Below are 12,534 nucleotides of genomic sequence, written 5' to 3'. Positions count from 1 at the left end.
CATTTATTTCAGATATGCCTCACATGAATGAGTCTCTTTCCCTTGATCTGTTTCTTCTTTTCCTCCTGCCTTCTATTCTTCTTTCCTTCCTTTTTTTTTTTTTTGGTCATAAGTTGAGGACGAAATAAGATAAACCAGTAGTGTACTGTTTCTCATGAAGAAATTTGAAAAGCATCTTTTAACAATTTATTAACAATTATTACAGTTTTGCATGCAAGATGGGTAGTTAGGTAGGTAGATATAGATAGACATTCCATTTAATATGTATTGACCCAGTACTATATAAAAGAAACCATGTGATTTGTGGATAATAAGCTATTAACTATATGTTTTCTTATTAATTCTGGTATGTAATTCATTTATATGAATGATGGTAATAATTGACACTGTGATGCAGGCTATAAGTAATTAAAGGAAAATATTACAAAGAAATTAATTCTGTGTGAATCTGTTAGGGGTTTCATCTGAACTAGCTTGGAAGAGTGATGCTCTTTTCTCTAGGTAGCATATAGTTGTAGGTGTCAGGAACAATGTCAGGAAAGGCTAATAAGTGGATGACTATGGAGTGTGTTTTCCTGCCCTGTGGTGGGCATGAGAAAGAGTACTGAGGTGGGGTTTAAACTCAAATGGTGTTTATCTGAATTTTGATGCCAAGTTAAGAATTTTGAACTTTGTTCTCTATTAAAATATTCTTTTGATGAGATGGAAAAGGAAGTAAAAAGATAAAACAAGGCAGATTATTGAGTGACTAGTGTCCTGGGGTAGGTCTGGGACAGAGGAAAGGTCTTCATTTCTGCTTTCATTCCTTGGAAGGCACATTCTACATTTTATGGGTGCTGATGAAAATTTCTACTATGCATGCGTGATAAAAATCAGAATCACTGATTCAAAACACATTTCGAAGAGTCCCCAACATTTGTATTTGGGGACTGTGGTGGTGGTGGTGGCAGCAGGAGTGGTGGTGGTGGGTGTATTTATATAAACACTATATATAAAATTTCAGTTGAAACAGATAAAGGAAACCTTTTTGGTGATGATCAGCAATTACCTTTCTAGTGCAAAGACAATTTACTGTTCTTTCTATTTGAAAATATTTTTCTTAAGGTATCTGAAGGTTCAGTATTTGCCTGTTCACAGCAAAAGTAAATTGGAAATCAATAAACTGAAAAATTGGGATCACATAGCAAATTAATTTAACTCAATGTTTTCATAAAAAAAATAACTCATCCACATGCCAGTTACAAAATATTACAAAATTAGTGATTTAATTATCAAAAAGGCATACTGAAATTCTTTATTAAAGAGAGACCTTTAATGGTCTACGAGATTGTTTTCCCCACAGTACCTCTGCTCTGTTGGCCCTTAAGCTTATCCTTCTAGCAATGACTTGGAGCAGATGAAAACCACTTAAACAAATTTTAATAGAGTTAAAGATGTTTTAATACAAACTGACCATTCTAATTTATTGCCACATGCAAGGAGATTCCACCAGACCAATCATTTGGACAAGGTATTTCTCTCCCTTGTTCTGTAGGAGTATGTTATCTTGAACATGAAATCAGCACACTAATGGGAGCACAACTTCCATTTCATTGAAAGGTAAAGAGTCCTGTGAAGTTTTACTATCACAAAGAATAACCACTGATTGATAACACAGCAGGCAGTAGCCAGATTACCATATGCCAATCGTCTGTACTCATACCGAACCTCACATTAACGCTCAATGTCTTGCTTTGTTACCTTGCAGAAATGTTGGAATCCAACAATGTGATTACTTTCAATGGGTTGGCCAACAGCTCCAGTTACCATACCTTCCTTTTGGATGAGGAACGGAGTAGACTGTATGTTGGAGCAAAGGATCATATATTTTCATTCAACCTGGTTAATATCAAGGATTTTCAAAAGGTACCTTTATTCTGATATATGGACTATAATTTTAGTGAAACAATTTAAGTTATACAGAATTTTCTAGCTATTTAATTATGTGACAACTGAAAAACTTATTCAAATTAATATTTTGTCTTTTCAGACACATAAAATTAAAGCACTGATTTGACTTTTATAAATCAATATATATAGTAAACCATAAAAATCATCGAGAAGGAAATTGTAGTATTTTCGGTGATCATTATAAGAAATGCTAACTTTAGCTTATTTTTCTACAGTGGTATCATTTTTCCTGCATACAATTAAATACCTAAACCATTTTAGAAATGTATAATAATTGATTTCATATACTAGGTATATGTGTATATATATTTATATATAATTTATGCATCTGTCTATATTGCCAAAAAATGCAAACTTCATCAATCATTATATACATCTGATGTGTCACTCATGTTTGTAAAGTTTATTATTAATGGAACACAGTTACTCTTAATTCATTTACATATTGTCCCTGTCTGCTTTTATTCTACAATGTCAGAGCTGAGTAGCTGTGATAGAAATCATCTGGATCAGAAAGCCTGGAATATTTACTATCTGGCCCTTTAAACAAAAAGTTTGCCAAACCTTGATCTGGGAGATTGGTTTTCAGTGTTCAATTTTTGCAAATGTGGTCATTTAGATGCTAGTCTTTATCAGTTTTTAATACACATTATAAAAAGTATTATTAATATTTTGGTATTTATTACTTATTTAACTAATACACTATATAGGTTGGAAAATAAACATGGGATGACAAATTAATGGAAATTGTGCTACTGAGTCTATATGCTGTATTCTGAGTCAAACATTTATTTTTTCAGTTAGTATTTCCAGTCTAAATTTTCTGAGAAACAGAGATCTTTTTCCAAGCTTTCCCAAGAGTGCAAATGTGACATGCTTTTTAGGATGCATGCGTGCATGTATGCTTAGTCACTCAGTCGCGTCTGACTCTTTGTGACCCCATGGACTGCAGCCCGCCAGGCTCCTCTGTCCATGGAATTTTCCAGGCAAGAATATTGGAGTGAGTTGTCATTTTCTACTCCAGGGCATCTTCCTGACCTGACCCAGCAATCAACCTCTTATCTCCTGAGTCTCCTGTTTTGGCAGGTGGAGTCTTTGCCACTAACCCACCTAGGAAGGCCTTTTAGGGTGCATTGCTGTTGTTCTTTAGTGGCTAAGTCCTATCCTACTCTTTTGTGACCCCATGGACTATAGCCCACCAGGCTGCTCTGTTCATGGGATTTTTCCAGACAAGAATATTAGAGTGGGTTGTCATTTCTTTCTGGGTCAGGATATCTTCCTGACCGAAGGATCCAACCCACATCTCCTGCATTGGCAGGTGGATTATTCACTGGTGAGCCACCAGCGAAGCCCCTTTAGGGTACATACACTTCAGCACTTATACATGTATTTATACACCTAAGTATCATACATAGTTTTACTTCTTAATACTGAGGGTTTTAAAGTGGTGTGTCTCAACTTCTTATAAACTGTAATGAACTGGACAATAAGTTTTTAAAAATAACAGAATTGTAAAAAGCTTTTGTTCTGTTTGCAGAATGTTGCCTACGATACACTAAAGATTTAATTTCAGGGCTGATTTATTTCTAATAGAGTATACCAGTAAACCTATAACTTTTATTCTGTTACCCAAACCCTAAAATTCTGACTGTGAATTAAGAAATTTGATTTTTGACATACAGTCATAAAACAGCAGTGCCCTTACTGATATATTTTGAAATTAAAATATGGCATTTAATAATCACCTTGATTTCTTCAGTCTATTTCCTTTATATATATATATTTATATATATATTATATATATATATATATATCAGTCTATTTGATTTTGAAGCCTCCTCAGATGATAGCAATATCCCTAAAGTTATCTATTATCTAAAGAAATGAGTTATCCATTTGTTTTTCTGAAATGATAAAAATACTTTACATCTTTTGTAAAGGTCACAAAATAAGCAGGTTTTTGTTGCTTTAGTGAAAGAAAACCACTCTTTATAAAATGAAGGAAAATCTAAGATGATTACGAAGACTACATATTTTAGTAATAAGAGACTATACAGTTCACATTTTAAATGTTTATAGAATTTTCATAATTCTATAAAATCCATATATATCAATATAAATATATGTGATATATATCTACATAGACAATATATGAGCAGGTGTCACTTCAAAATATGTTTAATGTATTGATTGTGTTTCTTCTGAAGGAATATTCTTAATTTGATATATATATACATTAAGTTCTAATATTGAAAAGCACTAAATTGTCATGTAAAACAATTTACTATTCTACAATTGAGAAAAATCCTGGAGACATTTTTATGCCTGGGATATATCATTTATAGCAAATATTTGCTGAAAAATGGATTCAGTAAAAGTTCGGTGACTTGCCCAATATCATAGTCTTCTTACTATAGCTCCTACTCTTGATTCAAATCATTATTCTGTAATATGAGACATATTTCTAATTTTAAACATCAGTTTCAAAAATATTTAATTGTCACACTGTTTATAAGATAAATACAGTTTTCTTAAGGATTTACTTTTGCTTGTTTATATTTGTCTATTAATGCTCTTTTAACCTATGTATAATGTTATTCAATAACTTTTTTCCTAAACCTCTACTTAGGAATAAAATCTGTATAAAATAAACTCAGTATAAAATCTGTAGGGGGTACAAATAATTCTTGAGGCACTTACAAGATAATATTAAACTTGAGATGTATGAATTTAAGGTGAATATTAGGCCAACCCTTGTTAGAGAGAAAAACACAGTCTCAGGTTTCAGTTTAGTTCAGTCGCTCAGTCATGTCCGACTCTTTGTGACCCCATGAACTGCAGCACTCCATGCCTCCCTGTTCATCACCAACTCCCGGAGTTCACTCAAACTCACGTCCATCGAGTCGGTGATGCCATCCAGTCATCTCATCCTCTATCGTCCCCTTCTCCTCCTGCCCCCAATCCCTCCCAGCATCAGAGTCTTTTCCAATGAGTCAATTCTTCACATGAGGTGGCCAAAAAATTGGAGTTTCAGCTTTAGCATCATTCCTTCCAAAGAACACCCAGGACTGATTTCCATTAGGATGGACTGGTTGGATCTCCTTTCAGTCCAAGGGACTCTCAGGAGTCTTCTCCAACACCACAGTTCAAAAGCATCAATTCTTCGGCGCTCAGCCTTCTTCACAGTCCAACTCTCACATCCATACATGACCACAGGAAAAACCATAGCCTTGACTAGACGGACCTTTGTTGGCAAAGTAATGTCTCTGCTTTTGAATATGCTGTCTAGGTTGGTCATAACTTTCCTTCCAAGAAATAAGCGTCTTTTAATTCATGGCTGCAATCACCATCTGCACTCAGGTTTAGATGGACCATAAAAAACGTATTTGGCCTTGATAAAGGCTTACATCTCTTTAAGGTGAAAATGCTTATTCAATAATGAGTAAGAGGAGCTACCATGGATAAATGTGTAGAAACATAAAGAAGGGAAAGTCAAATATGATCATGAAGCACTTTGAATATGAGGGTAAGAAATATAAGCACTATTAATGAGATTAATTAATGGGCTTCCCTGGTGGCTCAGTGGAAAAGAAACTACCTGCCAACACAGAAGACACAGGATCAATCCCTGAGTTGGGAACACCCCCAGGAGAAGGAAATGTCAACTCTATAATTCTTGCCTGGGATATTCCAAGGGCAGAGGAGCCTCCTGGGATACTATCCATTAGTTCACGAAAAGACCTGGGCATGACTTAGAGACTAAACAACAATTAAATTAATGAGAAATTGTAGAGCAAGGAAAAGAAAATATCAACAGGTTAATAAATCTAACCAAAAGTTAGGAATTATCCTTCATGGAAATAAATGCTATTAAAAAGACAATTTATATATTTGCTCTATTAACTTATAGTTATTCTCATTATATTGCTTTCCAAAAGAGCACTTTCTACACCAGAATTTATTTATTTATTTTTCATGTTAGATATTTAAGCCATTTTTGTTCACCCTGGTCTGTAATAAGTTGAGACTACACACCCCTCGGGAATGCAAAAGTAGGAAGTCAAGAGATACCTGGAGTAACAGGCAAATTGGTGTTGGAGTACAAAATGAGGCAGGGAAAAGGCTAACAGAGTTTTGTCAAGAGCATGCACTGCTCATAACAAACACCCTCTTCCAACCACACAAGGGACGACTCTACAAATGGACATCACCAGATTGTCAATACCAAAATCAGATTATATTCTTTGCAGCTAAATTAGAGAAGCTCAATACAGTCAGCAAAAACAAGACTAGAAGCTGACTGTGGCTCAGACCATGAACTCCTTATTGCAAAATCTGGGCTTAAATTGATGAAAAAGTGAAAAGCACAGGAAAAGCAAATGTTTCATTTGAGCTAAATCAAATCTCTTGTGATTATACAGTGGAAGTAACAAATAGATTCAAGGGATTAGGTCTGATAGAGTGTCTAAAGAACAATGGACAGAGGTTCATGACATTGTACAGGAGGCAGTGACAAGACCATCCTCAAGAAAAAGAAATGCAGAAAGTTAAAATGGCTTTCTGAGAAGGCCTTACAAATAACTGAGAAAAGAGGAGAAGCTAAAGGCAAACAAGAAAAGGAAAGATATACCCATCTGAATGCAGAGTTCCAAAGAATAGCAAGGAGAGATAAGAAAGCCTTCCTCAGTGATTAAAGGAAAGAAATATAGGAAAGCAATAGAATATGAAAGACTAGAGATCCCTTCAAAAAAACTAGAGATAACAGGGGAACGTGTCATGCAAAGATGGGCACAATAAAGTACAGAAACAGTAAGCACCTAACAGAAACAGAAGAGATTAAGAAGAGGAGGCATGAATACCCAGAAGAAATAGGCAAAAAAGATCTTAATGACCCAGATAACCATGATGGTATGATCACTCACCTAGAGCCAGACAACCTGGAATGTAACGTCAAGTGGGCCTTAGAAAGCATCACTACAAACAAAGCTAGTGGAGGTGATGGAATTCCAGTTGAGCTATTTCAAATCCTGAAAGATGATGCTGTGAAAGTGCTGCACTCAATATGCCAGCAAATTTGGAAAACTCAGCAGTGGCCATAGGACTGGAAAAGGTCAGTTTTCATTCCAAACCCAAAGAAAGGCAATGCCAAAGAATGCTCAAACTACCACACAATTGCACTCATCTCACATGCTAGCAAAGTACTGCTCAAAATTCTCCAAGCCAGGCTTGAACAGTATGTGAACTGTGAAATTCCAGATGTTGAAGGTGGATTTAGAAAAGACACAGGAACCAGAGATCAAATTGGTAACATCTGTTGGATCATAGAAAAAGCACAAGAGTTCCAGAAAAACATCTACTACTTTACTGACTATCCCAAAGCCTTTGACTGTGTGAATCACAAAAACTGTGAAAAAATTATTCAAGAGATGGGAATACCAGACCACCTGACCTGCCTCCTGAGAAATCTGTATGCAGGTCAAGAAACAATAGTTAGAACCAGACATGGAAAAACAAACTGGTTCCAAATTGGGAGAGGAGTATGTCAAGGCTGCATCATATTGTCACCCTGCTTATTTAACATATACGCAGAGTGCATCATGTGAAATGCCAGGCTGTATACAGCACAAGCTGGAATCAAGATTGCTGGGAGAAATATCAATAACCTCTGAATGCTGATGACACCACCCTTATGCAGAAAGGGATGAAGAACTAAAGAGCCTCTTGAAGAAAGTAAAAGAGGAGAGTGAAAAAGCTGGCTTAAAACTCAAAATTAAAAAAACTAAGATCATGGCAAACGATACCATCACTTCATGGCAAATAGATGGGGAAACAGTGGCTGACTTTATTTTTCTGGTTTCCAAAATCACTGCAGATGGTAACCGCAGCCATGACATTAAAAGACACTTACTCCTTGGAAGAAAAGCTTTGACCAACCTAGACAGCATATTAAAAAGCAGAGACCTTACTTTTCCAACAAATGTATGTCTAGTCAAAGCTATGGATTTTCCAGTAGTCATGTATGGATGTGAGAATTGAACCATAAAGAAAGCTGAGTGCGGAAGAATTGATGCTTTTGAAATATGCTGTTGGAAAAGACTCTTGAGAGTCCCTTGGACTGTAAGGAGATCCAACCAGTCAGTCCTAAAGGAAATCCATCCTGAATATTCATTGGAAGGACTGATGCTGAAGCTGAAATTCCAATACTTTGGCCACCTGATGTGAAGCACTGACTCATTGGAAAAGACTCTGATGCTGGGAGAGATTGAAAGCAGGAGGAGAATGGGATGACAGAGGATGAGATGGTTGGATGGCATCACCGTCTCGATGGACATGAATTTGAGCAAGCTCCAGGAGTTGGTGATGTACAGAGAAGCCTGGCATGCTGCAGTCCATGGGGTTGCAAAGAGTCGGACATGACTTAGTGACTGAACTGAACTGAACTGAATACACCCCTCTAAATTATAAGAAAATTTAGCATGAATGTTAGCATGATTACTTTTTTGTTAATAATGACGTAAGAGAGAAATCTAAAAACGAGTCCTATGTTGTGTCAATGACATCTATGAAAAACCAGGAAACTGCAAGAAAACAACCTGCCTTTTTGAATTAAAAAAGGTATCTATTTTAATAATACATGATTTTTGCACAATCTGTCTGAAAAGCTGAATATGAAAGTCAAATCTTAGCTCTGCTATTTATTATCTCTGTGTTCCAGAGAAAATTTGTATTTGATCTTCCTCCATTGTTAACTTTTAAGGAAGAATAGCTCACTTGGCTTTTCCATATTCAGTGAGAAGACAGGGCTGTGGAGCCTGTTGACTGGAGGTGCAAGCCCTTATTCAAGAATCAGAGTAATGTTAATTGTAAGAATGTAAGGCTTGTTAATTAAAATCATGGTGACTGTATTCTTCCTTTGTAAAAAATTTATGAAATTCCTTTGTGAAAAATAAAACTTATGATGCAAATTATATTATAGTATTTTACATACACAGACATACATGAAAAGTATATCAAAATGAAAGGATTACATAAATTAAGTGCTTTAAATGGTAAAAAATAAATACATATAAAAAAATCTTTAGAGTTTTTCATTGTGACATGGACCTGAAATCCACTTGCCATGTCAACATAATTTATTTCAATAAGTCCTAAATTCTTATTTATAAATGCATTGCACTTTGCCTTTATTCCCTAGATTATCACAGCCTTTGCTTAAGTTTATGACCATTTATATTGAATTATCTAGAGGTTCCCAAATGAATGATAATCATTCATTTTGAGACTAAAAGCTTTCTAGCATACATGAATGACTAACTGCCATCATCTCTGAAATTTTCTTTTACATATGACTTTTTTCCCCCTGAAATTAACTGTTGTTACCAGACAAGAAAGAGGAGTTTAAAAAAATTAAAATTGCTATGCCCAAAAAGATAGGAGTCATTGAAATTGTTCAGGGGAACTGAAAAAGTTTATGTTAAACTTTAGATGAGGATATTTTAATTAATATTATTGAGGGAAATGCATCTACAATCCTTTAAGCCAAGAGTTGAATTGATTTACCTACCAGTGTCCCTGTATTCAAATCATACAGGAAACTTTGGAAAGATGATGACCAAATATTAGGGATGAAAATGCAAAGTTATTACTCAATCTGAGTTTTACCCACAGTGAGGTGGGTGATTTTTTTTTTTTTTTAAGAGTATCTGTTTCCTCATTTCCTCCTTTATCTCTTGAACGTATGCAGTGCTACTGTTCACCCATTTTCCTTTCAAAAAAAAAGAGAAGAAAGATTCCTTTCTAAAGTGGATTTCTCTAACCCTATCAGTTGCTCATTCAAGAATGTCATGCTGAGATCTGACTTATGGAAATGGATCCAGAGCACCTGATGTTTAAATTTCAAAATCAATATCACTATTTTATGATAAAAACTGATTCATTGAAAAGAATGCAAGCTGCATTCTGTGCCTGTTTCTGTCTCTCTTCACTAGATTCTCATGTGGTCTCAAGAAGATCTTCCACTCCCAAACTATCTTACAGTTCTTTCCATCACACACTGTTTAGATCTATTGACTACATAAATTTCTGTGTTGCTCAAATTTTGTTTATACAGCAAAACCTAACAGGTAGAGAGTATATGACTCAAGTTCATGCTAATTATCTAATGCCACTTTAAAGTCTACACTCAAAGTCTCTTGCCAATAATGCTTTCTGGAACTTTCTTTGTCTCAGTTGCCCTACTTGATCTAACAGACTGTAATGTTGGATCTCTTAGAAAACTTAATTGGCAGAAAATAATGTTTCTTTTCTGCCCTTAGATTGTGTGGCCAGTATCTTACACCAGAAGAGATGAATGCAAGTGGGCTGGAAAAGATATTCTGGTAAGTATCAATCTAGTAAGTTATTTTAGTAATTGCATAAGGAATTTATTATTCTAGCATCATTTTTGCTCATTTTTATATGAAACATCATGCTTTGTGGACTTAATCACTCTTTCAAAACAAATTAATGATACATAATTTTGAATATTTTGACATTTTTATGTAAAACATTGAAAGTTTAATGCAAAGCAAGTGGGTAAAATTGACAATATATCTAATAAAGCAAAAATGTGTTCCTTTTGATGATTTATATATGCAAAAGGTAATTAACAAAATGCATTTTTTAGCATATATACTTATAGCCAGTGAAACAACTTATTTGTACAGATTGGTTTTCGATGTTAATTCTTCTTAATTCCTTTTGAATAATTGAAATTTTTCTTCTTCTGAGTCACTGTGATTAAATTACACCTTCTTTCCATTTCATTCTATTTCTTTTCTTTCTTTTCTCTCCCCTGCTTTCCTTTCTGCCTTATGCTTCTCTTCTCCTTTCTCCCTATGAACTTTCATCTTTCCTTTCCTCCTTACTTCCTATATTTCATGTACTCATTCCTTAAGGAAATATGAATTGAGAAATGACTATGTAATAGACATTGTCTTTGGTACTCCGGACAAAAGATGAAATGAACGGTAAGCAATCCCTACAATGATTAATAGGTGGAGAAGGCAATGGCACCCCACTCCAGTACTCTTGCCTGGAAAATCCCGTGGATGGAGGAGCCTGGTGGGCTACAGTCCATGAGGTCGCTAAGAGTTGGACACGGCTGAGCGACTTCACTTTCACGCATTGGAGAAGGAAATGGCAACCCACTCCAGTGTTCTTGCCTGGAGAATCCCAGGGACGGGGGAGCCTGGTGGGCTGCTGTCTATGGGGTCGCACAGAGTCGGACACGACTGCAGCGACTTAGTAGCAATAGGTAGAGGCCATTTTTCCTGAGGTAAGCTTTGTCAGCGAGTCACAGGTTTGAAGCATAGCCATGTATCTGCACAGATCATGAAAGGCAGTTATAATCATTTAAATCAATGCTTTAAAATAAATTCAGAATTTTAAATATGATTTTTTTTTTATGTTTTATCAGGTATTTTTGGATCCAAAACAAAAGGAAATAAGTTTAAATGTTTTGTCTCTGGATTAGCATTTAGAAGAAATTTATCCTAAGTGCATTAAGTCATAAATCAACTTGTATGTATGTATGTATATATGTATGTATGTAGATAGATAGGTAGATAGATATTTTCGAGGGACAATCTGATTGATTGGTAGCAGCTGCCTACGATGTATGTATTTAGAATGATTTGAAGTGAAATCTGAGTTCATGGGAAAGGATGGCAGCAGTGTTGCTACCAGTGAAAACAGATGGAGGTGCACAGAGCACAGGCATCTTCTGCCTATGATTAAGACATATGAGCAAACATGGGAAATTTATCCTTAAAAATTTAAGTTTAGGGACACATAGTTTTTTGAGACAGGTGCGCACTGTGTCCTTCTTTGCCTGGCAAAGCAATAAAACTATCCTTTTCTACTTTACCCACCTCCAAAAAAAAAAAATTCATTTTAAATATAAAGATTGTAACTCATATTACACCTTCAGAAGCATAAACATTTTTCCGATTACGTGAAAGTAGACAAAAATTCTGTTCTATCAAACTTTATACTATCCTAAATTAATACATAGTTTAGGGTGATTGAAAAGGAGTAAGTTGAAAAATTAAATAAGACTTCAAAAAAGCCGAGAATTTTACGTTGATTCCCACTGACTCATTAATTTTACTTGAGCAAGCACCTTAACTGGTGGAGTGGATTTATAGTATTTTATCCGTTAAATGGGACAGTACATATTTTGCAATTATGAGTTAAATGGTTTTTGTGAAAATTATTTATACTACTGCATAAGTGTGGGCAAAATATATGACTGAATAAGTAAATATTTATCAAAATGCTATATTTAACACTAACAAATTTGAAAGATTGCAATGTAATAATAACTAAGAATGGAGAGAAATGGAGGCTTTACCTGTATACAGTTGTCACTTTTAAAAACACATTTTTTTCTCTTTCTATTAAAATATAACAGGCAAAGACATAGGCACTTAAAATTATTGAGAATCCCTCCTTTGCCAAGCACTATGATAATTTAAATAGTATTTTATATGTAGTTTTTTAATAATAAATTTACCAAATGGCTATCATTAGCACCATTTTCTT

General features: G+C 35.0%; 1 protein-coding gene across 2 annotated transcripts in view; it reads left to right on the top strand.

Annotated features, from left to right (window-relative positions):
• SEMA3A (semaphorin 3A) overlaps window positions 1-12,534 on the top strand; it is a 549,604-nt gene that overhangs the window by 363,721 nt on the left and 173,349 nt on the right. For both annotated transcript variants that reach the window (XM_027539841.1, XM_027539840.1), the window contains exons 4-5: window positions 1,748-1,905; window positions 10,266-10,328. In XM_027539841.1, the coding sequence (XP_027395642.1) occupies window positions 1,748-1,905; window positions 10,266-10,328 (221 nt within the window). The remainder of the gene's footprint in view (window positions 1-1,747; window positions 1,906-10,265; window positions 10,329-12,534) is intronic.

This window comes from Bos indicus x Bos taurus, chromosome 4 (genome assembly GCF_003369695.1).
Source record: "Bos indicus x Bos taurus breed Angus x Brahman F1 hybrid chromosome 4, Bos_hybrid_MaternalHap_v2.0, whole genome shotgun sequence".
In the NCBI taxonomy this organism is placed as follows: domain Eukaryota; kingdom Metazoa; phylum Chordata; class Mammalia; order Artiodactyla; family Bovidae; genus Bos; species Bos indicus x Bos taurus.
Note: the sequence above shows the minus strand (reverse complement) of the source record. Positions and strands in the feature narration are given on the sequence as shown.